Source organism: Boleophthalmus pectinirostris, unplaced genomic scaffold, assembly GCF_026225935.1.
Source record: "Boleophthalmus pectinirostris isolate CB_2022bp ecotype Guang Dong unplaced genomic scaffold, ASM2622593v1 HiC_scaffold_14, whole genome shotgun sequence".
Lineage (NCBI taxonomy): Eukaryota > Metazoa > Chordata > Actinopteri > Gobiiformes > Gobiidae > Boleophthalmus > Boleophthalmus pectinirostris.
In genome coordinates this window covers 23,575,643-23,603,396 of record NW_026571047.1, presented here as the reverse complement: position 1 = coordinate 23,603,396, position 27,754 = coordinate 23,575,643, and the positions used below count along the sequence as shown (strand labels likewise).

Sequence of the window (27,754 nt, the reverse complement as noted above, 5' to 3'; positions counted from 1 at the left end):
GTATACAAGCCTATTTGGGCTGATTGAAGCTTCATAAATTCTGCAATACGGAGGCTATGCCGTGTTTTTAAATAGTCTATGCAATTCATACTCTGTTCTAATGAAAAAAATGTGTGTCTACTATCATGCAGTATTGCTTATCTTCCCTAAAACAGTCACACGTTTTGTTAATCATAGGCAAACAGAGGAAATAATTAACACTGGTTAATGAATTGCTGAACTTTGTATTCTCTGTTTAATCCATAGGTGTCAAGAGTGATGAAAATCTACCACAGATGTTATAGAAATTAACAATTCGAAGCAAAACGTCATATAATTTTGAATGGGCAAAAACTCTCATCATATCGCTTGTAAACAGACAGCTGAAACACGCAAATAATGGTTTTCAGAATATGTTTTTCCACAATTCGGAACTTATTTTCATCTAAAACAAATCACGTTTCGCACGGACGCTTTTCGCAGTTGGACCGGTGGGACTCTAATGTCTGCAACAACCGGTATCTGTAGTTGTGGGATGGAGTTTCGTTGACATAGATACAGAAAGTCTTATTTAATTTTCCTCTTCTGTCGACGCATAAATCAACTTCGATCGGGAGCAGCCAACCCAGAAACATGGCGGATAATATCGTGAGTATGATAAAGATTGCCACAGTTAGCCGCTGTTAGCTCGTTCTTTAGCTCAACTACATAGTGATGAGGCAGCAGAATTAGCACAGAGGCTAATGTTACTTAGCTCAATGAAAGAGCCACTGTGGCCTGTTTAGATGGCTAATAAACAAGCTACGATAAACCCTTTGGCTATGCAGATGCTCAGATGAAATGAGACGGGATTGGAGTTAGGGGATTTTTACATATTTATCAGTGAATATTCAATTATACACTGCGTCTTATTGGCTAAACAGTAGCCTCTGACTGAATGTAATGCTACCCGGGGGCTTAAATAAACTGTAACCTCTTTAACTTCCAATCAATCACCTTAATCCGTATGACAGCTGTAGCTATGTTGTTTTTCATGTGTGCAGGGTGTGCAATAGTAACAGGAGATGAGCACAGGCCATCAAAGCTACTTTTATTTTCACTTTTTGCATCGTCATTATAGTGTGATAACCTTTTGACAGTGACAGAGTTTGGAAATTGACATCCAGTGGGAGGGTCTTATCTTTGTTGACCTTTGCCTCAGCAGAGAGCGGCCCCCTGCTGCCAAAAATCATTAAACCACTTTCAGACACAGCATTGTTAATTTTTTTAAATTTTTATTTAAATTTTTATGTAGTATATATATATATCTATATAAGCTTGACAAATTTGATAAATGAATACACAATGTTGCAGCATAAACGTGACCTGGCTTTTTAGAAATTTTGTAAAAGTCATAAAAGTAGAGTCATAAAAGTCTCTAAAACCATGATCGTACCATGAGCTGACTCTACACACTCGCCTCTACACTGACCTGATCTGTAACTTGACCTGGTTGCATCATCTGCTCTATAAAGATGAATATGTTTAATGCCATACTGTGGAACATTATAACAACCAACATCTTCTTGGAGACAAATAGGTGACAGATACTCCCCCAGAAAAGTTACACTGTGGGCTTTTGCCTTAACGACTTGTGCTGTATTGAATTGATTATTTATTTCAGTAAACTTTTATTATACCAGGCAAAACATTAAGAACTAATTCTTTAATAACAATTTTGTCCTGAGATACCTGAGTATAGATACATTGCTATTTGAGAGTACACAGTAAGAGCTAATAAATCAAAAAGACTAGGAGATTTAGGAGTATTTTACTAAATTATTTTGTGTAACAGCTACAATTGTGTTGACATTTCCACTGTTTTGATGAGTAAAATGGGTGTTTTTCATATTAACTTTGCACAAACTTAGCAGACTTAGTAGATTTTTAGTATCACACCATTGTTTTTCACAGAACTTTGAAATATACCGTATCGAATTGTATTGAATCTGCAACTTCTTGATGATACCCAGCCCTAATGATAAACTCCAATTGATGTTTATTAAGTTTTTTTGTAACGAGACAACTGCTAATAAAATGTAATGGACAATGACAATAAGCTGGTGGTTAACAATGTTGATAAAGGGATTAATGTATAATGAAAATGACTCAAACAAACACTCCTAATTATTAAGCACTGACCTTTATGTGTTTTTGTGTTGCAGATCATCAGGGTTCAGTCTCCAGATGGGATGAAGAAAATTCCTTCAACCAGAAAAGAAACAGCAGCTGCCTTTCTTAAAAAGGTTAGTGTAAACATTTTTCTTTTTAAAGACAACACAACAATTGCTGTGTGTTTTTGGATTATGGGAGGTGGAATAGACAATGATAATAGATAATGGAATGAAGAAATATTGGTCCTGTCTTCATGGCAAGATATTTTTACTTTTACTTGGAGATCTAAACCACAATGTCTTTGTGTCATGTTGCAACTACTCCACATTTTTGCATACAGCTTAAATGTGCACTGCGCAACTTTTGTGGTGAAGGGTCTGCTAGCTATTTTTCTCCGTGGAGATGTTATTGCTTTACTTGAAATGTTTCATGGTGTGACATTAAACACAACTATCTAGCATTTATTTAATACAGGTGTTTATATTGCTCAAAAATACAATAATTCCTTCTATGAATAGGGGTGACTCCACAGATCTGAACTGTAATATAGTGTAGAGCTGTAACCTGTTTGTCTCCCTTGTGATAGATAGGTTTAATCAATACTTTGGAAAATTCTAGACAAAGCAATAACATTTCCATGTAGACAAGTAGGTAGCAGACCCCCCCACCAGAAATGTTGCGCAATACATCTTTTACATGGACCAGCTTCCTAATGTTTGCATGATTACAAAATTAATAAATCTAAATCTATCTCTCAGAGTAGTTATTGTTCATGATGGTTCTACTTTGCATAATTGTAACACACTCTGCACCACCACAGCTGCTATTTCCTGCTACAGACTCAGCCCTTTGTTTTTCATAATTGAAGTGAGATATTAAAAGCTACACGGGACAGTTGAGGACTTCTGAAATAGCTGGTTTAAAATAGCCTTGTGTGGAAATTAGTTCTTCAGAGTTAGACTTCTGTCGCAAATGTTAAAAAATTCATGCCACTCTCTGCTGAGGTAGGAAGTAGCTCATTGAGCCAGCATGTTTTTTTTTTTCTCCCGTGATGGGTGCAATCCTAAACCAGTGTTCAGACAAACCGTGACAGTCTAGTGGAGCCTAATCTGCAGACAAAGCAAAGTGATCATTCCAGTCTGACAGTGTTACCTCTCAGCACAAGAGCCAGAATGTACCTTGTGTTTATACAGCACTTAAATTGTTGTTATACAGCTCATTTTATAATCATTAAGAGCCCCAAATTATAATTTCAGATGCAAAAATTATGTATATAAACTGTTCAATTAAATATTAGGGATGAGGATACAATTTCCACAAGACGAGACATAAGCTTGGTCAAAAGAAAAAGACGACCAGATTTAGACTTTTCTAATACATTTTGGGCTGACGGTTTTATATAATAATATATTATATATCATAATTTGTGCACAGTCTTGTCTCATGAGATCTTGTGGCTGGAGAGCTTGTCCCATCCCAAATATGTATACTTTATCTGGCTGTTCATGATACTTACATTATGAATTTTATCATTCAGAAAGTTGATTTCATAAAACTAGTCACATACTAAAGCAATGGTGATATATTAGACCAAGGGTGGGCAGTTATTTTTTCCCATGGGGCCACATGGGAAACAAAAAATATTGCGGAGGGCCGGGCTAAATGCTTAACTCAATTCTGCATAACATTTTTTCTTTTTCTTTATATTTCTTTATAAAACGCAGTAAATAACATTGTTCTGACGAGCTGGTAAGACTGGTAAGAGTTTTTGTTATGACTAAGCAATGAAAAGTGAGGTTGGCTTACAAAAAATGTAATTTAAAAAAACACCTAAAATAAAAGCAATGCCAGGCCTGTCAGGGTCAACCAAAGGGCTGTATGTGTCAGGTCTGTTTTAGACAATGAGAATGAGATTAAGATTTTAGGTCTAGTCATGGTGTCAGTTGTCATGTGTTTTTTTTCTCACAGCAACTGAAAAACTATTTGTAAATATGTTGTGTCCTTGGGGAAGACAGTTGCCTCACCTCAAGTGTCTGCCGTGTGCACTCACTGTATGAGTGATGTGTGACAATGAGTGTAAATTGGGCCTTGGTTACAGTCGGGTGTGTTTACAGACAATGAATATGCATTATCTTGACAAAAAAAAGAAAAAAATAATTTAGTTACATCTTTTAAAACACTTGGCTGTCAGTGAATGAAAAGCCTATTATAGTTAAATGTATTTATTTCTATGTCTACTTTTCAGGTGGGCAAAGAGTTTGGGTTCAACTCTAATGGCTTCTCCATTTATCAAAATCGCAACAAAACTGGAGAGATCCTGTCACAGAACAAGACCCTCAGTATCCTCAAGATCAAGTAACTCCTCACCAAACACACTTTTATGTTTGAGGTTTCAGTGTTTCAGTGCAAAAACAAATCTGTACTTCATTATATTAGAAAATACAGATAATTAGTGTTATTGTCTAATTGTTTAACTTCATTGCTCTTCTGTTTCAATTTGAATGAGAAAAAAATCAGCAGAACAAAATATATCTTACAAATATCAATGATACTAATACACGTCGCCCATCCCTAGTATTTGAAGGCTCTGTACCAGATTTTTTTCCAACAGTTTTAATTATCTGATAATCAGGAAGTGCACTGTAAGCATGCTTGTTGTTGTTGACTTTATGCCATGCTTCTAGAAGTTGTGAAAAGCACTTATAAATTCATCATGGTGAATAATTAGGATGCTCTGAATGAACTTTTGACCACTGCAAACCATTTAAGATGAACTAGTTCTGTTTTTGATGTTTTTAAGACAGTTAAAACCAGGTACAGAGCCTTTTTGAAGTGATTCAGAAGTTTCAGCCACATGATTTGTTTCTTTTATATTTGCCATTTTGAAAGACATTTAGACATTCAAACAGTTTGTCTTGTTAAAAGTTCATAATTTCCTCTTGTTTAGACACGGAGACATGCTGTTTCTGTTCCCATCGGGAGCCAGTACGTCTCAAGCTGAAGTCATGGACACCGCGATGCCCCACTCCTCTTCATCTTTCCCCTCCTCCTCTTCCTCCTCTTCCTCATCCTCTTCCTCTTCAATCATCCCTCACTCCTTCTCTTCAAATCACGTCCAGGAAGATGAGATCGACCAGTATCTGACCAAACAAGATGGAAAAATCTACAGGAACAGGGACCCACAGCTGTAAGAGGCATTGTACATTAGAAAATAAGTCATGATGTTATTATGTTCATTTGTATATTGATGGCAGTTTGCTGTTATTGTTGCAGTTGTCGCCATGGTGCCATGGGGAAATGTGTGCACTGCGTACCATTAGAGGTAATTAGAGGTTTAATAGTTTTTGCTGCTTTTAGCAATAATACAAAGTCATTTTCAGTGGTAAACTGAATAAAGTAAAAAAAAAATGCTATTACATAAACATGTATTGAGACCTGACAGTGTGATTAGTTTTTGATATTGCACATTTACAGACAAAACTACCACAAAATGTTTTGTATTGACAGCTCTCCACACATGTTTTAAAAGCAATGTATAATCCTAATGATCAGTGTCAATAACTACATAATTATGGCTGTATAATTATAGTACCAGTGTAAATATAATTATATTTATAATTGGACTATATAATTATTGTCATTGACATTGGTCATTCAAAATGTGTAAAAAAATATTTCAATTATTGATGTGTCATATTTAACCGGATTTGGTGTTGCAGCTTTCTTTGTCAATATTTATACAAACTGAAGTCTGGTCTTCATTACGAATGATATTCAGCCCATATCATAAAGCTTTGTAAAAAGTTTTAATTTGTTGATCATTAGACGTGAACCATCAAACTCACTTTTAATTTCTTCTCATTTGGAGGATCATGAAATCAGTGACAAAATCCACAACAGTACAAGTTTAATTTTACAAACTTGTACTAAAATCTTATTAATTCTTTCCCATTCAGCCTTTTGACGAGGACTATCTGAACCACCTGGATCCTCCGGTGAAGCACATGTCGTTCCATGCCTACCAGCGCAAACTGACCGGAGGAGCAGACAAGTGAGTCCTGCCTCTGACCACTGTTTAAAACGAAATAGAGATTTTACTTAAAACTGTGGTGGTATAAGGGCTGTCCATGTTTTTTAGCTTGTATATTTGTTGTTCTTTGGGTTAATCACACCTTCACACAAAACTACCTTTTACATGATTTGCGTGACATATTTAGTTCTTATTTAGGCCTGGTGATCCGAAAGCTGAAGTTATATTAAGGTGCATTCTGAGGGTCCGTCAAATGCTTTTATCGGTGGAAATGTTGTTGCTTTGTCTCTAATGTTTCATAGTATGGTATTAAACGTTTCTATCATCATGGAGCTCAGTTACAATTACAATTTTAGGTGGACTGTAATAGTCATTATTATTGTGTTTTAATGTGCTTGTTGTATTGATGTTTTTAGGGGAAAGTTTGCTGCGCTGGAGAACATCAGTTGTAAGATAAAGTCGGGCTGTGAAGGTCATCCTCCGTGGCCCGAAGGAATCTGCACAAAGTGTCAACCTAGCGCCATCACACTGAACAGACAGGTACTGCAACGCATAAACAGGAAAGCGTAATACTGGTGGTAGATAAGATATTTGACTTGATAAACACCCTCATCCTATTAGTTAACATCAGGGAGTGATGGATGGAGTAAACCAACTGCAGAGAAGTAGGTAGCTGCAATTTTATTTGTACCCCGTTTTATTCAAGGGGTACAAATAATAAAGCCTTTAAGTGAATGTATAGCTATAAAATCATAACCTAGGCTCAGAAAGAACATTTTCTTATTGTCTACATTATTATGACATATTGCCAATCCCTAAATCCTGTTGCTTGAATACAGAAAGATAACAACTTTCTTTTAATAATGGAATGACCTGGTACAAAGTGCTTCTTAAGTACAGTTTTTACCGACTGAAATCAAAGGGGGGGGGGTTAAATAAGTATTTACTTCCTCCCACTCCTTTTTCGGACACAAGGAAAATCTGCGTAACATTTATTTTTGCCTATTATTATTGAAGAGAAATATTTACTTTTTGTGTTATATCTATGTATTTAAGTTTTCTATGTATGTTCTATGTATTACTGTCCGAATAAATAATCATTTATTCATTCAAATTGGCTTAAATTGGGACAAACATTAACCTTAAGTCTACAAGCGTGCATGTCACAGTAGTTAAGCTTTTCAGAATTACACAAAATTGCTGAAGAAATTATAGGTGCCTAACAATAGTACTGAAGTAGAATTAAAGTAGAATTATCTCCAAAAAACTGTTCTAAATGTACAATATTACTGAAAACACAAATTGCAATAAATAAACAGCAGAATGCAACACTTTAATAAGGTTAGGGTAATTTTTCAACCCTCTACAGCATAAATCTAATCATAGAACAGGGAAAATGACAAAATGTAATAAAAAAAAGAAAAAAAAAGGATAATCGTTGACCCCCCAAAACTATTGTTCCGTCTGTCATATATTGAACAATAAACTGATATAGTAATTATTGGGACAACCCTAGGTTATATCCTCCTTTGCTCTTGTCTCTTTATAGAAATACAGACATGTAGACAACATCATGTTTGAGAACCACACCATCGCTGACCGCTTCCTGGACTTTTGGAGGAAGACGGGGAGCCAGAGGATGGGCTATCTGTATGGACGCTACACCGAGCACAAAGACATCCCCCTGGGCATCAGAGCAGAGGTGGCTGCCATCTATGAACCACCACAGGTACTGCACTTACTACAGTGTCTGGGTGGTATAGAGTATCTATGGGTCTAGAATGATGAAAAATTAGGACTGTTGTCATAGCGCAAGTTTAAAATAAAATATTATATCTTTAGGAATGGGAAAAGGTCCTCAAAATGTTGCATAGAACAGGAAGCTGATATTTGTTTCACTTTGTATTTGACTCAGTAGTATATAGTGTAGATATATATTTATTTATTTTTGTAATTATTTTCAAGCATTACTTTGATTTTTGGCTCTAATATTGTTCAAAACAACTATTACTATTGGGGTTAGGTTTGCAGGTTTTTATTGAACTGGGGCTGGCAGGTTTTATACAGATTACAACCCAATATTTTTAGTTTTCATTCAGTATTGTATTATATTGGAAACCTTAATGAAATTTGGATTTGCTCGCGTCCCTGATTTTTTTTTATTTTTAGTGATTTTTATTATGTTTTTAAAATTTCAGTCTTATATTTTTCTTTGCAGACGGCAACTCAAAACAGTCTTGAGCTGTTGGAGGATCCCAAAGCAGTGGCCGTGGATGAAATCGCAGCCAAATTGGGACTGTGCAAGGTGTGTATCTGTCTATTTGTGTATCTAGTTTGTAATGTAACTTCTTAAGGGAAACAAAAGGACAAAACCATATTTTCTGGACTATAAGTCGCTCTGGAATATAAGTCACACCAGTCAAAAAATGCGTAATGAAGAAGAAAAAAATAAAAGAAGTTGCACTGGAATATAAGTCATACTTTTTGGGGGAAATTTATTTTATAATATCAGACTTTCATCGAAGACTGAGCAGCAGATACTGACACACAAGCCTAGAGCACTCTCTCGCAACTTCATTGTGAACATTTTAATATATAAGTCACATTGGAGTAGTCGCAGGAAACACCCAAACCATGAAAAAAGTGCGACTTATAGTCCGAAAAATGCGGTAATAAGGTATAGGTGTTATTTAGTAGTGATGTTTAACTGCTGTAGCCAGAGCTGCCCTGGGGCAGAATTGATTTGATTGGCAATCTGCACCAACAGCCCGCCTGGAAAACAGCTAATTATTCACACCCCACAATTATACTAGGAAATGTGGGTAAAGTGTCTTGACCAATTACACAGCCACAGTATGTGCTTGTCGGAACAGGAATTGAACTGCCAAACTTAATGTTATAAAACTGTGTGCACCACCATAAGAATTTGAAAATGTCCAGAATTAGAAACTGTGTATTGATTCTGATTCTGTTTGAACTTGTAAAAAAAAAACATTAATTAAATATTAGATCTCATAATATTTGTTTTCACGGTCATGGTGATCAGAAAGTTGCTCTGATGTTTGTGGACGCTGGCAGTAAATTTTCGGTTAAGGCTGAAGAGTTTGCAAGACTTTCACATTTCTGTAACTCGAGCTCCTGATTTCCAACGGAGAGACAAACTCTGCCCTCTCACCTTTTTAAATGATTTATGTTTCTCTGTGTCCTCCCTGTGTTACTGTGGCATCTCTCTTATTCCTTCCCCCATCCAGACACAGACATGCATGTTTTTAATCCCACATTACTTACTAGATCATTTAAAAGTTTGATTATAATGTTTTAAAAATTTATGTAAGAGAATGTAGTTTTTGTGCTTGCTGAAAACTGAAAACTCCCAATACTAAAACCCACATTTTGATCAGTGTTGCATCTAAAAATGTATTTCATAGGGTTTACATTTTGTTTACATTTGGATTGGACAAAAAAAGTGTTATGTGATGTACAATTTTTACAATTCCAAAAAGCAGTACTAGAATGGAAACAAAAAATATAAAATCTAATAAATTATAAAAATTTGAGCCCAAAATTGGAAAGTAAATCAGTAAATTTATATATTAAGAATTATGTTAAAATAATCAAAAAATATGGTCTTGTCTCGTTCTCATGAACTCAATCTCATATTTCTTCAAAATTTGTAGAAATCGTCTCTACTACTACAGAATATACTATAATACATATTACTATTAGCAGTTTTTATTTCCACCAAATGAATTTGTTTTGCTACAGACCTTGTGATCAAACATAAAAAAAAATATTATTGGCGATAAGTGCAAAACTTCCACAAAATACATTATTTCATGGTTCTTCTGTTTACTTTTGTGACTATATTTCTAATGTATCAGAATACTTTTTATTGAATGTGTGTAGAATCCCTCAGTCGTCCAGGGAGAATCCATGACAAAGAAGAAATTTAATTTGTCAACTGAACAAACATTTATTTGGGTTGAAAACGTTTCTCAGCTCATCCAAGCGTAAAATTTTTATTGAATGCTAGAAGAAGTTTTCTATTTAGCACTGTAAAATCTCCATTGCTTTAAAGGTGCACTATGTAACTTTCTGGTTGGGGGTTCATTACCTTCTTGTTTCTGTGAATGTCATTGCTCAGCCTGGAATGTTCCACAGTATGACATTAAACGGCTCTACCTTATATTTATGCACTCACAGGTGGTTTTATAGCTCAAAAATGCCTAGAAAAACAGGTATTGTGACTGTGAGTGGGGGTTCCTCTCCACAGATCTGACCTGTAACTTGATCTGGTTTGATCTCCATGAAGGTAGAGAGGTTAATACCACACTGTGAAACATTCCAGACAAAGCAATAAATAAAGAATTTGATGGGCTCTCCACCAAAAAAGTTACACAGTGCACCTTTAACATTAGACTAAGTGAAGATTCAGTGAGGTGTGACGACACAGTTCAAAGCTCTGTGATGCCAAATTGTGTGTGAGAAGTCTATCGGGTGTCTATGGGTACAGTTGTCAGGTTTAAATTTCTTGAGGCATTCGTTGGATTCCTGATATTTCACAGCACAAATGGGGGTAACCCTTTCCATATGTCCCACGGCTCACTCTGGTGCATCCTCCCCACATGTTTAAAAGCGCTACTTCAATATTATAATCCTGCTTTGACATTATCTTGGTGCTTTTTTGTTTTATTGTAGGTTGGCTGGATTTTCACTGACCTGGTTTCTGAGGACACAAGAATAGGGACAGTACGCTACACAAGAAACCAGGTAAATTCAAAGCACTTTCACTACAATTTTACAACCGTGGGTTTTGTTTAAAGTTTGTATCTGTTTCATAAACATGTTTCTGGGTGATTAATTTAAAATGTGGATTTATATGTTAGGTGGAATCAAATAGTCATTTGATTATGTGATGATTTGCCAATTTGAAGAGAGAGTTATATTTTTATTCAGTGCTCATTGTCTAATATTTTGTACTATTGTTAACGTAACACTGCAAAACTTTCTGTAGATGGTGTGGCAAGTTAAAACAGTACTTTGGAACATTCTCCACGGAGATAGATATGTTTTATACCATACTGTGTAGAGAGAAAGAGCCAAAAGAATAACATTTCCATAACATTTCAAATAATGAGAATCAGGTTTGTGATATATGCTTAAAGTACAGATATGTTTTTTGGTGCAAATAAAAACACCCCTAACTAAAGAAGAAAAATCTCTATATATAAATATACAAAGTCTTTTTTTTTTTTTTTTTTTTTTTACACTATGAGGCTTTATCATAGTAGGACACATTTTCAGTCAAGTCAAAGAAATATCTTAAATATAATGTGAAATATATTAAATTAAACATGTCTGGAATGTTTCACATGGTTTTTAACCTGTCTATCATCATGGAGACCAAACCAGACCAAGGTACTAAAAAAGGTTTCAAAAAAAGCGCTTCCTGGACCTCCAGAGGATAATACACAGTAGATAAAACTCAGTGGTGCTCTTTGGGAAGGGAAGTCAGTTAAAAGATACAAAAAACCCAAGGCACTCACTGGTTAAATTAAAATGCCTTTATTAATTTACGGCATGTCTTAAATCAATAAAGGCATTTTATTTTGATCAAGTTACTGGTCAGATCTGTGGAGAGGCAACCCTGCTTACAGTCAGAATGCCTGTTTTTATAAGTATTTTGAGCTATAAAACCTCCTGTAATTTATAAATAAATGTAAAGTAGAGCCGTTTAATGTCATACTGTGGAACATTCTAAGCAGAGCATTGACGTATCCAGAGAAACAAAAAGGTAACAGACCCCCAATCAAAAAGTTACACAGTGCACCTTTTAAAATGTATGAATGATTAAAATGTCTCCAACATGCCTTAAAAATGTAGTCCTGTATCATCATTATGTGTCAACTTAAATCATTCTTTCTTTTACGTCAGGACTCGTACTATCTGAGCGCGGAGGAGTGCATCACGGCCGGACACTTCCAAAACCAGCAGCCGAACCCCTGCAGACTCTCCAGAGGGCCACTTCGGATCCAAGTTTGTCACAGTCCTCGCAACAGGTACAAAGATCAAATAAACATCTGCATTGTACCAGTATAATGAAGGAAAGTAAGAGAGAATCGAACTATGCCATGATAGTGCCAACATCTGCACAACATCCTGAAGGAGAGGAAAATGTGTGCAGTAAAATATTTAGTTTTATCAGACCAAATTCTTTTTACGTTCACATGAGGAGTAGTATGTTTTGTTTTACCGATTCATTGTCCAGCTTGTTTTTGACGATGATTGACCTCTTGGTGGGTTAACCATCTGCTTCTCTCCATGGAGATGTTATTGCTTTGCCTAACGTGTATTCATACTGTGAGCAGGGTCGCCTCTCCACAGATCTGACCTGTAACTTGGTCTTGGAGTCACCTGCTCACAGAGATAAGTTTAATGCCATAGTGTGGGACATTCCAGGCAAAGCAATAACTTAGCAGAGCCTTTACCAGAAAAGTTCCAAAATGCACCTTTAATCTAGAAGCCAACCCCAGTCATAAACAAGCTGGACAAGTAAAACAAAACATTCTTCGCATGTCAACAGTACGATAACATCTTAAAACTATCCATGGCTTTCAGAATAAAAAAAAATGACCATCTTTGGCATAATGGTAATTAAAAAAACAACTAAATATTGTATCTTCTGAACTGTGAAAAAGTAAAAAATTGTGAAAAAAGTGTTGCCTGTAACAGTGAGCCAAATACTATGATGAAAAAGGCTATTTACAGAGAATATTTTTAGACTTTGAATAAGAATCACTTGTGCCACCATAGTGCACTTTAGCCATGAAAGCAAGATATTTTATAGGATACACATCAGGGCTTGACATTAAGCATTTACAAGTACTTGCCCGGGCAAGTGGCTATAATTTTTTACTTGTCCGACACCCAGACTTACTTGCCCGGAAAAACAAAATGGTGCTCAGTTAATTATATAATTTTAAATATGTGCACAGGCTAGTGTCGTAGTACTCTAGACCTTTTTTTAGGGCCTGGCTCAGCACAACATGCTCCTGGGGCAGATCTGTGTCGATTGATTGATTGATAGCATTTATATAGCGTTTTTTCAAGATACCCAAAGCGCTTTACAGTTCATTATTCATTCACTTCACACTCAGTGGTGGTAAACTACTACTGTAGCCACAGCTGCCCTGGGGCAGACTGACGGAAGCGAGGCTGCCAATCTGAGCCATCAGCCCCTCCGACCACCACCATCACTCACGCTCACACCTCTTTCATACTAGGCAATGCAGGTGAAGTGTCTTGCCTAAGGACACAACGACCCACTGTGGCACCTGGAATTCCTAGCGGTCTCCCATTCAAGTACTACCCAGGCCCAGCCTGCTTAGCTTCTGAGATCTGACGGGATCAGGCCGGTATGGCCACAGTGTCCTGTGAAAGAGCCCATGTCCAGAAAAATACTGTTAATTAGTGCTTTAAAATTTGCTTTTGAAATCCTCGCGTTTGCCCTGGTCAGCCTGTACAGAAGGTGAATACAAGTCTGTTCAGCTGTTAGGGCCTGGCTTGACTGCACGTACATTTTCGCTCTATGCGAGCGTAAAAACTGCAACTTTTGGACGTTTAACTTTTAGAATGCATGGAAAAGTGAATGAGGACGGCTTCACTGCAGGTGCTAGACGCACGTATGGAGCAACATGTCCTGCATGCGTAGATTTCAGAAAAATAGGATCCATCCTATTTTTTGACACTCTACACGTATCCCCATCAAAATACACAGAGCATGAATCTTTGGTTGTATTTGTGCCTTTACCGTCAGGACAACGTGCTCCTGGGGCAGATCTGTGTGTCATGTAAAAGGGCCCAGGTCCAGAAAGACTGTTAATAAGAGCTTTAAAATGTACTTTTTTTAAATCGTGGCTTTTGCCGTGGTCAGCCTGTACAGAAGGTAAATACAAGTGTGTTCAGCTGTTAGTTTAACTGTAGACCTGATACAAGCGGCTAAACGCGCCCGTCAAATTTGATCGTCTTTCTCATTGAGAAACACAGAGTCAGAGCTGCGCGTGTACTTCCTGCTGCAAGCTGCCGGTAGAACCGCCTTTGCGTTGACACACGGCTGTGGTTTCGCGAGGTTACACGAGTTACTGGTCTCGTCTCGGACTCGACCACGTTTGGACTCGGTCTTGTCTCGGACTCGAGGTCTGACTTTAGACAGGTGCGATCATATTTCATTACGGCCACTGCTCTCAGCAATAAACTTGTACCGGTGTGCGGGGGCGTGCGGGGTGTCTCGCTGCAGCCTGTGCATTGTGTGGAGCGCCCCCAGCGCGCGTGCCTTGTCCGCAACAGCGTGTACCCTCTCGTACCCAAAATGTATCACAGGGCAGGTTAAACTTTTTAAAACATTCTACCTGCCCATCTGCCTCACGTCATCTGCTCCTTCTTTTCGCGCTCTCGTTCCTCCCTGCATATAGCACAAACGGGCTCCCTCTTCAATGCCCACAGATTAGAAAAATAAATCTAAAAACGAATCCAAATTTATGTTACATTGTTGGCACAAAGCAGCACTACTGCTACATGTGGTTGAAGGTTGCCTAATAAAAGTGCTCAAAATGCATCTATGTTTGTCACGACATGCGTTTTGGTAAATGTGGTAAATCCCACTGCAAAACCAGCAAGTGAATGTAACTCCAGTTAGAAACTTGACAAAACGGGTTTAAAATCCTACCCACTGCATTCACTTTGAAGCAGTTTTGTGTAAAATACCAATGGAAGTTTTCTTAAAGAAAGGGTTCTCAAACTGTGGGTGAGAGTCTAAAAAAGGGCAGTGTTCAGTACAGTACAGTTTGCTTGTCTTAATTTAATCTTAAATTAACATTTATCAGATAAAATGGAGATAGATTTCTAAAAACATTGAGATATATATGTGCCAAAATAACTGTAAAATCCAAATAAATGTCAAAAAATGACAAAGATGGTCATGATATTTGGTCTCGATGGGCTGTGGTCTTGGTCTCGACCCTCAGAGGTCTTGGTCTTGTCCTGGTCTCAGGACCCTGAGGTCTCGGACAGGTCTTGGCCTCAGTTAACGCAGTCTTGACTAGAACTCTAGCACAGGCATATAAAAACTTTTTTTTTCATATGAATACCAACATAACATGACCACAATGACTAAATGGTTTGAGAGAGTGGGGCAGAATCTCAAATATATAAAACAAGTTTAAATCATTTCAGACTACACTCCACAGTGTAAATATGGAGGGAAAAAAGAAGCATACATGAAAAAGTGTGTCCAAATTTGTATGTATATGAGATGAAAATGATTATCATTGGTCTTTCTCATATTAAATTGTTCTCTCTTGTATCCACTCAGAGATCTAAGAGTGCCTCAACGTGTCTCAGGTTGTCAGACCCATATGGGCAGGTAACAACTAGAACTAATGTGATTATAGATAAATATGACAGAACATCTATGTTGCTGTCATCTGGGACCAATGCTGGGACCAATGAGCAAGTTAATCTGAAACTGTGATACATATTGCCTTTTGCAGTGTAACATTTTGTAATGCAGTATTGTCCCTCATATGTAATGGAGTTACACTACTTTGCATTACATCTGATTTACTTTCTGTATGTTTAAAGTTAATTTTGGCTTCATGAGCTTCACAAAATATATAGCCTTATATAGTCCTTCCCTTGGACCCTCGCCCACAGGTTAAGAAACCGACTTTCACTTGCACATTTCACATTCCAAATATTTTAGTGCCAGTACACCATAGAACTGGACTTGCTCGAGCCTATAGTCTGCGCAGATAGTGTTGGGTATCGAAACTCTGTTTCAAGTAGGCATCGACCGAAAAGGCCCGGTAAGTACTGGTAAGTACTAAAAAACTGGTATTAAAAAAACAAAAGTTCGCTCGGTGCCCACTTTCGGTCCCTTTCATTAAATGCCCGCGTCAATAAGCCAACACACACTTTAATTTCACTTCAATTTATCAGTAGTGCAGGTGTTCACGCGTCAGTACTGCGCTCTGCGCAAATGTACTGCACAAACAGCGCTCATGTTTAACATGTCGAGCATGTCCTACATGTGTCCAAACTAAGTGCAGTGTGTCTTTTACCGGTAAAACAGATGAGCTGAAGAAACAAGGTGCAGCGTGAAACTTGTATCCACCCGAAAACACCCAGTCTCCAGTGCGGGGCGTTTATAGAGTCTCAAAGCCAAAGTGCGTAATAATAAATCCACAGCCTGCAGTGTCCGTGTCAAATTTAAGCCAAACATAATATTAACCAAAACTCCGCAAAAACCCTGCTCCTCATTGGTAAATATATCCAGCGTGGAGCGCGTGTGCGTAAAGATGTATCCAAACGAATCTGCCTAAAGTTCTCCATAATTCTCCTCCGTCCTCCTCCGAGTAGCAAAAGCGTAAAGTTATTAATCAAAGTAAGAGCACATGCTCCATGCGCTGCCTTTTATATAAAGTGCAGAAAACGAGAAACAAAAGCGAAACTTAAGCGCAGGTCAGTCTTCGTGACAATCAGTTGTGTGTTTATTTGCGTGCGCATTTGGAGTTATACCTGAACCGTGTATAGTAGCCTACTCTGTTTTAAAATATGAATTAACATAGATATAAAGTTATTCAATGAGACTGAAAAGTATTTTCTTAATAATATTGGCCATTAATTTGCATAAAACATAAATTGTAACTATACCCTTTGCGCACTTATAAAGAAAACTACTACATATCTCGGTCCTCTACTGTGGAGTTAGTTTGGACTGCTTAAATTTAGGTCCTTGTTCGCGCTTCTCGTCGCTGCGTAATAGGTTAAGAAAAACACGGGATTTACGCGCGTGGCACTGGAGCGACGCACTGGAGGCGCACAGGTAGGACTGTTCTCTATGAATGGATCTCAGTACGATGTGGGACTGTGCACGTACAGGGCTCCATGAGGACTGAAGTAGAGAAGCAGGGTTTAATGTCACGCGGCGTGGTCCTCCGGTGACACACGCCCCGCTCACAGAGCGCACGTATCGCTTGGAGACGCCCCGGTACCGTCCCAGTGAATGTTATTCCCAAAAGCACAGGCTATAATAATAACCTATGCATTTTAACTAATTACTGAGATTAGTGAGTAGGCTTGATAAATATATGGCAAATTTTTGGAGTTGGGTTTAGCCCTGAGTTCGCTTTTCATTCCGACGCGTCATGAAGTTTCCTACATATGTGAGATGTGACGGTAGAATGAGAGACAAAACAAAAGGGGTGGAGTGGCGCGGTTCGCACTAAGGGACATTTTTGATTGACTGGGCAAAGATTGTGGTGCAGGAGGCAGCGTAATACTACGTCCGTTTTATTTAAGATGCCTACAGTCAGTGGGAAAGACAAAACATTGACTGTGATGCGCACAGCAGCGCGCATGAAGTGAGCACTTGTCACCGCGGCCGTTTTTCGTGGCAGTTCAAAAGGTTGGACTTATCTGTTCCTTTCACGGAAATGAAAAAAATGCGTTATGAACGGACAACCCGTCGCTTTGTTTATCAACCAAATAAATAGTTATTACTGGGGGACTAGATTTGTGTCGCTTTATTTTCACTTGCCCGCTCGGGCAACTAGGCAGAGGAGAGTACTTGCCCGGACAAAAGTTTTAGTTGCCCCGGACCAGCGGACAACCGTTAATGTCGAGCCCAGCACATATAAACCTATAAACCAGATAAGTTATGCAGTGCACCTTTAACTGACAACTGACAATTTTGTATGCATTTGAATTTCATTAGGCTCGATTCACACTTATGTCACAAACCAGGAAGACGTTTGGGAAGATGCGATTACAACTTCTGGCGAGCTCTGTTCTAGGAAAAACAAGAAAATGTCCCAATTTTCTTCATCTAAATGTCATTGTAGTGTTCCGTTATGTTCGGATAATCAACAATTACAACCATACCTCAGTTTTTAAAAATAATTTCCCCGATGACACACAACTCTTAACGCACTGGGTACATGCGATTAGAAGAGATAAGGGCGTCAAAGGAAATCAGCTGCGAGGGTCCCCAAGCTGGAAAGTCCCTTGAATTGTGCCCTTTATGAAACTCTTTTAATCTATATACATATATTAAAAAAAATTGATATATATTGTATTAATTACACATGCAAATTACAATATATCTCAACACATTTATTCATACATACAAACAAAACATGCAAACATTCTTGGTCTCAAACAGACACAAATAGAGTTAATACAGTGAGTCAAATTACTCCTCAGGAATATTCCAGTTTGGGAAGATCAGTAAAATGACATAAACAAGGCCTGACGTTTGGTTTGGTCGTCCCCCGTCTCCCGGGCAGAGCAGTTGTCCGTGTGCCGCCCAAGAGAAGGTGGTGCCCGGAGGGAGGATGGGATGCTTGAGCTGGGACTTTCAAGCCAGTGGTACGTTTGAGCTGGTATTTGCGCCAAATTCAAGATGATTCCAAACAGCAGATACGTACGCAGTCTTTACCGCTGATGATATTTACGCCAGTGGGTTGTATCACAGTTGGTCGGCGAGCCCAGTGTCAGGAACTACACCCGAAGTTGTCTTCAAATGTTTCTAAACGTCTTCCTGGTTTGTGTCGTAAGCTTAAACAGAGCCCATGGTCCTTATGTTTGTTGTACTAAACCTGTTGTACCTGTGACTGCCTGTAGGGGGCCCAGATAACCAGGTGCACTTCGAGGGGTACCAGGTGTCCAATCAGTGCATGGCTCTGGTGCGGGACGAGTGTCTGCTGCCCTGTAAAGACGCCTCAGAGCTTGGATACGCCAAAGAGTCCAGCCCCGAACAGTACGTCCCCGATGTCTTCTACAAGGTATGGAGGAGAATTTTACACTAACTTGTTTTAGGTTTAGGTTGATCCTAGGAGCTATGTTGCCCGGGGCATCACGCCCCTGGTAGGGTCTCCCATGGCAAACAGGTCCTAGGTGACGGGGCAGACTAAGAGCAGTTCATAGAACCTATATGAACAGTTCAATATCGAGGACCGTTACGTTGCCCGGTATGGCGCAGCCAGGGCCCCACCCTGGAGCCAGGCCTGGGGTTGGGGCTCGAATGCGAGCGCCTGGTGGCCGGGCCTTTGCCCACGGGGCCCGGCCGGGCTCAGCCCGAAAGGACGACGTGGGTCCACCCTCCTGTGGGCTCACCACCCGCAGAGGGGTTCATAGGGGTCGGGTGCATAGAGGACTGGGCGGTGGTCGGGGACGGGTGTCCCGACGGCCTGGTCCGCACACACAGCATCTGGCTGTGGCGACGTGGAATGTCACCTCGCTGGGGGGGAAGTAGCCCGAGCTTGTGCGGGAGGTTGAGAGATACCGGCTAGATATAGTCGGGCTCACTTCTACGCACAGCTTGGGCTCTGGTACCCAACTCCTTGAAGGGGGTTGGACCCTACATTTCTCTGGCGTTGCCCACGGGGAGCGGCGGCGAGCTGGTGTGGGCTTACTTATAGCCCCACAGCTCAGCCACCACGTGTTGGAGTTTACCCCGGTGAACGAGAGGGTCATGTCCCTGCGCCTTCGGGTCGGGGTCAGGTGTCTCACTGTGGTGTCGGCCTACGGGCCGAACAGCAATGTAGAGTACCCGGCCTTCTTGGAGTCCCTGGGAGGGGTACTGGACAGTGCACCAACTGGGGACTCCGTTGTTCTACTGGGGGACTTCAATGCCCACGTGGGCAACGCCAGTGACACCTGGAGAGGGGTGATCGGGAGGAACGGCCTCCCTGATCTGAACCCGAGCGGTGTTTTGTTATTGGACTTCTGTGCTAGTCACAGTTTGTCCATAACAAACACCATGTTCGAGCACAAGGGTGTCCATAAGTGCACGTGGCACCAGGACACCCTAGACCGGAGGTCGATGATCGACTTTGTCGTCGTGTCATCTGACCTCCAGCCACGTGTCTTGGACACTCGGGTGAAGAGAGGGGCTGAGCTGTCAACTGATCACCACCTGGTTGTGAGTTGGATCCGCTGGCAGAGGAGGAAGCCGGAGGGACCTGGCAGGCCCAAGCGTATTGTGAGGGTCTGTTGGGAACGTCTGGCAGAGCCCTCTGTCAGAGGAACCTTCAACTCACACCTCTGGGAGGACTTCTCCCAGATTCCGGGGGAGGCTGGGGACATGGAGTCCGAGTGGGCTATGTTCTCAGCCTCTATTGTCAATGCGGCCGCTCGTAACTGTGGGCGTAAGGTCTGTGGTGCCTGTCGCGGCGGCAATCCCCGAACCCGGTGGTGGACACTGGAAGTAAGGGATGCCGTCAGGCTGAAGGAGGAGTCCTATCGGGCCTTGTTGGCTCATGGGACTCCTGAGGCAGCTGACAGGTACCGGTGGGCCAAGCGTGCTGCAGCCTGTGCGGTCGCAAAGGCAAAAACTCGGAGCTGGGAGGAGTTCGGGAAGGCCATGGAGGAGGACTATCGGACGACCTCAAAGAAATTTTGGCAAACCGTCCGACGCCTCAGGAGTTTACAGTGCAGGGGGAGAGCTGTTGACCTCGACTGGGGACGTTGTCCGGCGGTGGAAGGAATACTTTGAGGATCTCCTCAATCCCCCATAAAAACTATAAATAAATAAAAAAAATAAAAATAAAAGACACAGAGGACCACAAAACTCACATGGTATTAAAAGACCGAGAACGAGACTTAAAACACTCCACTGTGGGGACTGTTGGGACATGGAGGGGCAGAGCGTTCCAGAGTTTGGGGCCATAATTATTGCAATAAACCCCTTTCAGTTATCTTTCCAAAATGGTTTAATTAATGTATTTCTCTTTCTCAACAGGATAAAGATAAATTTGGGAATGACGTCACGTTTCTAGCTCGGCCGCTTCCTGTGGAGTATCTGATCATAGATGTGAGTTCTGTCTGATCAGTGGGAATATTTAGACGTTGGAGTTGCATTTTGGAATTTTGTTTTCTGGACATTTTTTATTTCATATATCGATTAATTCAACTGAAATTATTTGACTGTATTTAAAAATAAACTGATAGCATTTTCCTTTTTTAAACAGATCACAACCACTTTCCCAAAGGACCCCCAGTACACGTTCTCCTCGTCTCAACGCTTCCCCATCGAAAACCGGGAAATGCTCGGAGAAACACAAGTAAGACTTCTACACTTTATGCATTCACACATCCTGAACTTTTTATAACTATTATTATTATTATTATTTATATTACTGTTTATAACCATTATTTTACGTTTGTTTCAGGATTTCCACAGTTTAGCCACGTACTTGTCCCAGTGCAGCTCCACGGTTTTCCTGAACATTGTGTCAGACTTCCACCTGCTGCTCTTCCTGGTCACCAACGAAGTCATGCCTTTAGGAGTGAGACAAAACACACAACTCGTTTTTTCCTATTATTTCCCTTAAATTGTCTAAAGAAAAAATGGTTTCAGGTCTAATCTGAAAATTAATTGAATAGCAGTCAAAATACTTTGAAAACAATATAGAACATTTGGGTCATTTGGGGCTAATTCTCTCCACAGACCTGACTTGTAATTTTTCTGGTGGAGGGCAGGTTGCAGGTTGTCTCCATGGAGATTCCCTTTCTTTTCCTGGAACATTCATATCTCCATGTAGAATGATCTAAAATTTTGCTTTAAATTTGTTAAGAGTGATGCAGGTGCATCCTGCCACCAGGAATCTTTTGTATTTATTTTTTTTAAATAGAAAAGACTTTGAAACTGACCTCAAAACTTACCTCACCAACCATTTCCCCCTGAACTTTGATAAGAGCACAAGATCCACAGGTCAAATATGAAACCATCTCATTCTTCATTATTACTCCAACATGTTTCATGTTATTTCTTTAATCATTAAGAGCCTCATATGGAAAACGTTACAGAGGAGGATGTTTTCAGTGATTCATGGTTCAGGATTTGAGCCAAAAACATGGTTCTGATTTTGTGTTGATTTGTTGACATTTTGAAGGTTTGACATAATGCTGAAACACTGATCAGTATCACCTGTTGGTGAACTAATCATTTACCCGAAGAACACTAAACACAGACCATTATTATTGTTAAAGTGGGTCAAGTTTGACTAAATGAAATGTCATTTTCACAGGACAGTATTGGTCTGCTCCTCGATGCAGTGAAGACGTCTAATGAAGATTTGGCTCAAACCTGGAAAAAATCTGAGCAATGGGCAACAATCGAGCAACTCTGCAGTAAGTCACAGACAGAATAAACATGCAGTTATCAACAAGAGACCACTCTGACCATACATGGTTCTGGAAAGTTTTTAGAGAAAATATTAGGTATTTCGCCATAAAGTAAATCCAATTTAAAATGGTTTCTACTGTAAAAAAATAAGCTGAAATATTCTTTACTATGACTTGCTTTTGCCTGTACCTGTGTCTGGGTGGATTTCCTCTAAGTACTTTTTTTTTTCTTCATATAATTTGTAAAATAGACTAAGTACCATGAGCCTAGCACTCTGCTTCTGACAGGTTTCCCTGCATTATTGAAGGATGGAGTCACATGCAGACGATAAAGACCTTTAGGGGACAATAAGAATGTTGTATACTGTGTAAATGTTGGACAGTAATAACTAAGTGTACTCCGTTTGTGTAGGCACAGTGGGTGGCCAGCCGTCCAGTTCTCATGGTTATGGTGCGATGGGCGGTCCCTCGGCACCAGTCTCCGCCTCCTCCATGTGGTCCTGTCTGCACTGCACCTTCATGAACCAGCCGGGCACCGAGCACTGCGAAATGTGCAGCCTGCCACGCAGCTAGGCCCCGCCCCCTCACAGCTAGGCCCCACCTCCTCCCAACACACACCGCCAAGGGTCATTTTGACAAAACCTCAACTCTCCAGCTCCTCACCTGTTAAACCTGCCCCTTGAATAGAGCTGGTTTTGGAAGTAAAATTTTCATTCATTTCTTCATTGACTTGAGACTAACTATTAAACAGTTTGAAAGCTTGATTTTTGGTTTATCAGCTTTGTGCTCTCTCACGAAATATGTGGATCTGAAACTTTAAAGTTATTTTTGTTCAAATTCTTTTACTTTTTAGATTATATAATATTATTTCAGTGTGGTCATAAGTTGCCTCATACTTTGTTAGTTTCTCGTACTTGAAGGTGCTCTACGTACATGTTCTGGTGGAGGATGCGCCACCTGCTCGTCTCCATGGAGATGTTATTGCTTTGCCTGGAATGTTCCACAGTATACCATTTAACTTATCTGTCTTGCAATTATTCAATTTATACATCTTTTTATTGCTAAAAAATATCTCGGAAAAATATGTATTTTTATTGTGAATGGGCTTGCCTTTCCATAGATCTGACCTGTATCTTGGCCTGTAACCAGTTTGTCTCCATGGAAATAGATACGTTTTAATGCCTTACTGAAACATTCTGAGCAAAGTGGAACATCTCCAAGCAGACGGAGACGAGCAGATGACAGATCTTCCTCCTGAAAAGTTACATAGTGCTCCTTTAAACTCAGAATGTTTGATTTTGAAAGTTATTTTAGGAAAACAAAAGAATATTTTACTTGCAAAACCAGAATTTTCCACTTTCTATTGACCTCCATAGTGAGAACCATTAAGAAACGACTTGCCCCTCTTTTCTTTGGACAAGATTACAAACAAAAGGAATCGAGGAGTTTACATTTTGAGAATTAAGACGCGTCCCAAACCCACACTGAGGCCCTTGAAGCCCCTTTCCCCGCCCACTTCCTGCAGTGACATCACACACCAGGAAGCAGCTGCAATGGTTTTCCTGCAAATGTCTCGTTTTCACATTTTTGAGCCTCTCGTTTTTTCATTTTCAGGCATTAAAAAACAGAAAATTACAGGTTTACATTGAATAAATTATATAATGGATCAAACTGTGCAAAACTTACTAATGTTGAGAACTTTAAAGCACTTTTTGGTTAGGATTTCCTCCTCCTTCTTTTTTCTCCCAATTAAATCCTACAATAATTTATTTTCAAAAATATAAAAACGTTAAAGCAGGTGATAAAATAAATGCTCAATGGCCCTATCTTGCAATGGTACATAATTTTTAGGGAACAGTTTTCTATTTTCAAACCAGGATAGTTTTTCTTTTGATATCTGGCTAGTGATTGTAACAAATATTTAGATTTAGTATTTCAGTTTTTTTCTTCTTCTGCAACAAAATTACTCTTGACTGAATTGATAAAAGCTCAAAAAAAAAATACAGTTTGATTTTTTTTTGTGGCTGTTATCTCGAAAATAATTCACACCTACTTGCATTGTAGCTTTGACGATTAATAGCAAAAGTAAATATGTAGCCTGATCCTCTTTAGACAAGACGTCACACTGGACAAATGGTGCTTTTAGACTAAACTACTGGTGCTCCTTCCCTTCTATCTATCAGCTCTTTTTCCCCCCGAATTCAAACATGTTTTTCTCATCATTTCGTTGTTCAAAGCGGAGAGGTCAAAGGACGCGGCAGCTGCTCCACATCTGGATACAGAGTGGGTGCCGTCTTTAAAATCTTTTGAAAAATAGGGATGATGATGTCGATTTTGTACAGCTGCTGTTTTTGAATGGGATACTGACAAAACTAAAGTCTATTGATTCTTTATCTAATACTTCGCAAGCCTTAATCTTGATATTTTTTTGTTTAAAGGGCCCATATTACGCTGTTTTCTGATCTGTTCAATCCGTGTATCATTCGTTCATTTGTTTTTCAATATAAAACCAAAAATAAGAAAATGAAAAAACAACTATTTTCTTCATTATTTGTCTCCAAAACCAAAATGAAAAAATGGATAACGATTTGTTTTTTCAGTTTTTGATTTTGTGGTTAAATGAATAATGGAAAAAAAATTTATAACGCCCGTGTCCATTTTCCGAGACTTAAACTGTGATGACAGACTGAACCAGGACTGAACCAGGTCTAAATCGGTCTCAGTCCTGGTCTCAGTCCTGGTCTCAGTCCTGGTCTCAGTCCTGGTCTCAGTCCTGGTCTCAGTCTCGGTCTCCGTTCCGGCCTCTGTCCTGGTCTCAGTCCTGGTCTCAGTCTCGGTCCCCGTTCCGGTCTCAGTCCTGATCTTCTCCCAGTCTCAGTCCCTGTCTCAGTCCTGGTCCTGGTCTGGTCCAGATCTGGTCCCGGTCTGGTCCCAGTCTCAGTCCTGATCACCTGACAGTCTACGTGTGTGCAACTCCGACACTCCCGCTTCAGTCCCGGTTCAGTTCTCCTTCAGTTCTCGTTCAGTCCTGGTTCAGTTCTCGTTCAGTCCTGGTTTAGTCCTGGTTCAGTCCTGGTTCAGTCCGGCATCGCAGTTTAAGTCACGTAAACGGGAATCGGGCGTTATCCGCTTTTTCCATTATTCATTTAAACGCAAAATAGAATTCTGAAAAAAACTAATAATTTTCAGTTGTTTTTTTTTTTCATTTTTGTTTTGGAGACAAATAATGAAAAAATTAGTTGTTTTTTCATTTTCTTAGTTTTGGTTTTATTTAAAAAAACGAATGAACGAATGATACACAGATTCTGTTATAATACTGTTTCCTCATCACAAACATCCCTGGAGTTGTTTTGTTTCATTCACATGTTTAACACACAAACCTGCATATTTAGACTGAGTTTTTCTCTCAAACTGAAAACACTCCATTTCACTTTGTGATGTCATGTAGTAATACAGGTGCTCTACTCTGCACACCTTCACTGGAATCATTTGGATAATTTTAGCTCTGGAGTTGCCAATTTCTACTGAACTAAAGGTAAAACTTCGCTGTTAACTTGAAAACTACCACTTCATGACATCACAAGGTGGAATGGAGCATGAATGAATGCATGCGAATGAAACAAAACACAACTCCAGGTATGTTTTTGGTGAGTTAACAACATTATAACATGTCTTAAAGCTCACAAGAGTTAATTTTGCGTAATATTGGACCTTTTAATTAATGCAGAAGTCTTAATAGTTGAAAGAAATTTGGCAATAAAGACAAGCCAACCATGAATACCAGGACTGCACAAGTTCTAACCAAGTCCAGCCCATCTAAACCAACTTAATCCATAATTCAGATTTATTTCTTTTGCACTGACAAAACAAAAATGATTTGTTTTAAAACTTTTACATTGAGAAGAAGAGACCAGAAGAAACACTTAACGTTCACAGCACTTGGAGAAACGTCACAATAGCATGACAGAATAAATGTATCACGCTTATGTCTGGACCAAAATGTACATAAAGAATGATGTCAAAATGCGAGACGATCAAACGGTCCAAGCCTTAACACAAACCGAAACCATGGAAACCAAAGCACTTAAAATACATACGGACATTTAGCCATTTTACACTGGTTTAAAAAGTTCACGTCATCTTTATAAAAACGCATTAATAAATCACTTTTCCAACTGACACTCTAAAAAAAAAAAATAATAATAATAAAGTGCACAAATGTTCCAATCTGCAAAAAACACATTTAGTTGCTGCATCATGTAACTTTTCTGGTGAAGGTTATGCCACTTGTTTGTCTGGAAGTCGAGATGTTATGGCTTTGCCTGGAATGTTCCGCAGTATAGCTTTAAACCTGACTATCTTGTATTTTCTCAGTTGCAAGGGTTTTTATTGCACAAAAATACCTTGAAAAACATGCGTTCTTACTGTGAGTGGGGGCGCCTCTCCACAGATCTGACCTGGAACTTGGTCGTGCGGCGTCACCAATATAAAGATAGGTTTAATGCCATATTGTGGAATATTCTAGGCCAAAGAATAACCTCTCCATGGAGACTATCAGGGGGCAGATCTTTCACCAGAAAAGTTACACAGTGCACCTTTAAACTCCATCTTAGTAAATCAGCTGTTTGCACCCAGCCCATAGTATCGGACACTGCCCTTAAGTGAAGTTTTGCGTTTGAACAGTTTGACTCTGGGGCTGTTGTGTTTTGGGGAGAGGGGCGCCTCGCTCAGACCGATCTGTGTAAGAGGCGTGCGGTTCTTTTAGCTGTTATTCCATTGACAAAGTGAGGAGGACAGATTTTAGTTGTAGCTGAATTTGGTTGTTTTTTTGCCCAGTTTTTGGTGTGAATTGCGAGCGTTTCTCTGATGTCATGGACAGCTTTTCCTTTTGTAATGATCTGGACGTTTGCTGAGCAAACACTGCTCCTCCTCTTCAGCGACTGGAGCTCCACAAGGGGGCGCTGTTCACATGGATTTAAACTAAATAAAATAATAATAAACTATTCCTACCACACAGGGCTATGACTGCTTTATTAAGGCTGGGAAATATGATGAATATTGTGACTAATAGGATGTTTTTATTGTAATTATGCTTTTTTATGCTTAATCCATTCTCCCCTTCTCTCCTCCTATCGGTCAGCCTCTTGATTGACAGGCTGATTTAACCAATCAGAGTGAAGTGTGAATCAAAAAGAAGAAAAAAGCCTTAGTTATCTCTAAAAAGGTAATACAAGGCTTCAAACTTTGCATACATCATGATAAAATCCACATTAGAGTCTAATAAGATTTTTTCCCCTCTACTTTATCTCTAACCCTCTAATTTAATTTTAAAAGCATAATTTAATCAATATATAAAGAACCATCTCATAATACAAACTCTTGTTATATTACATTTTCTTGACTTCA

At 39.4% G+C, this 27,754-nt stretch overlaps 1 protein-coding gene and 1 pseudogene across 1 annotated transcript; one reads left to right on the top strand and one right to left on the bottom strand.

The window, feature by feature from the left end:
- Window positions 1-448: 448 nt before the first annotated feature.
- nploc4 (NPL4 homolog, ubiquitin recognition factor) lies at window positions 449-27,360 on the top strand. The gene is given in 18 exon segments (XM_020925063.2): window positions 449-627; window positions 2,184-2,264; window positions 4,379-4,488; window positions 5,081-5,320; window positions 5,407-5,455; window positions 6,090-6,184; window positions 6,580-6,703; window positions 7,713-7,892; window positions 8,382-8,468; window positions 10,862-10,933; window positions 12,098-12,171; window positions 12,173-12,222; window positions 18,845-19,005; window positions 20,964-21,035; window positions 21,193-21,285; window positions 21,394-21,510; window positions 22,252-22,354; window positions 22,761-27,360. Coding segments are annotated over 18 exon segments (1,884 nt in total). The 5' UTR covers window positions 449-612; the 3' UTR covers window positions 22,922-27,360.
- On the bottom strand, window positions 13,486-13,592 carry LOC129407970 (5S ribosomal RNA; annotated as a pseudogene).
- Window positions 27,361-27,754: the final 394 nt, after the last annotated feature.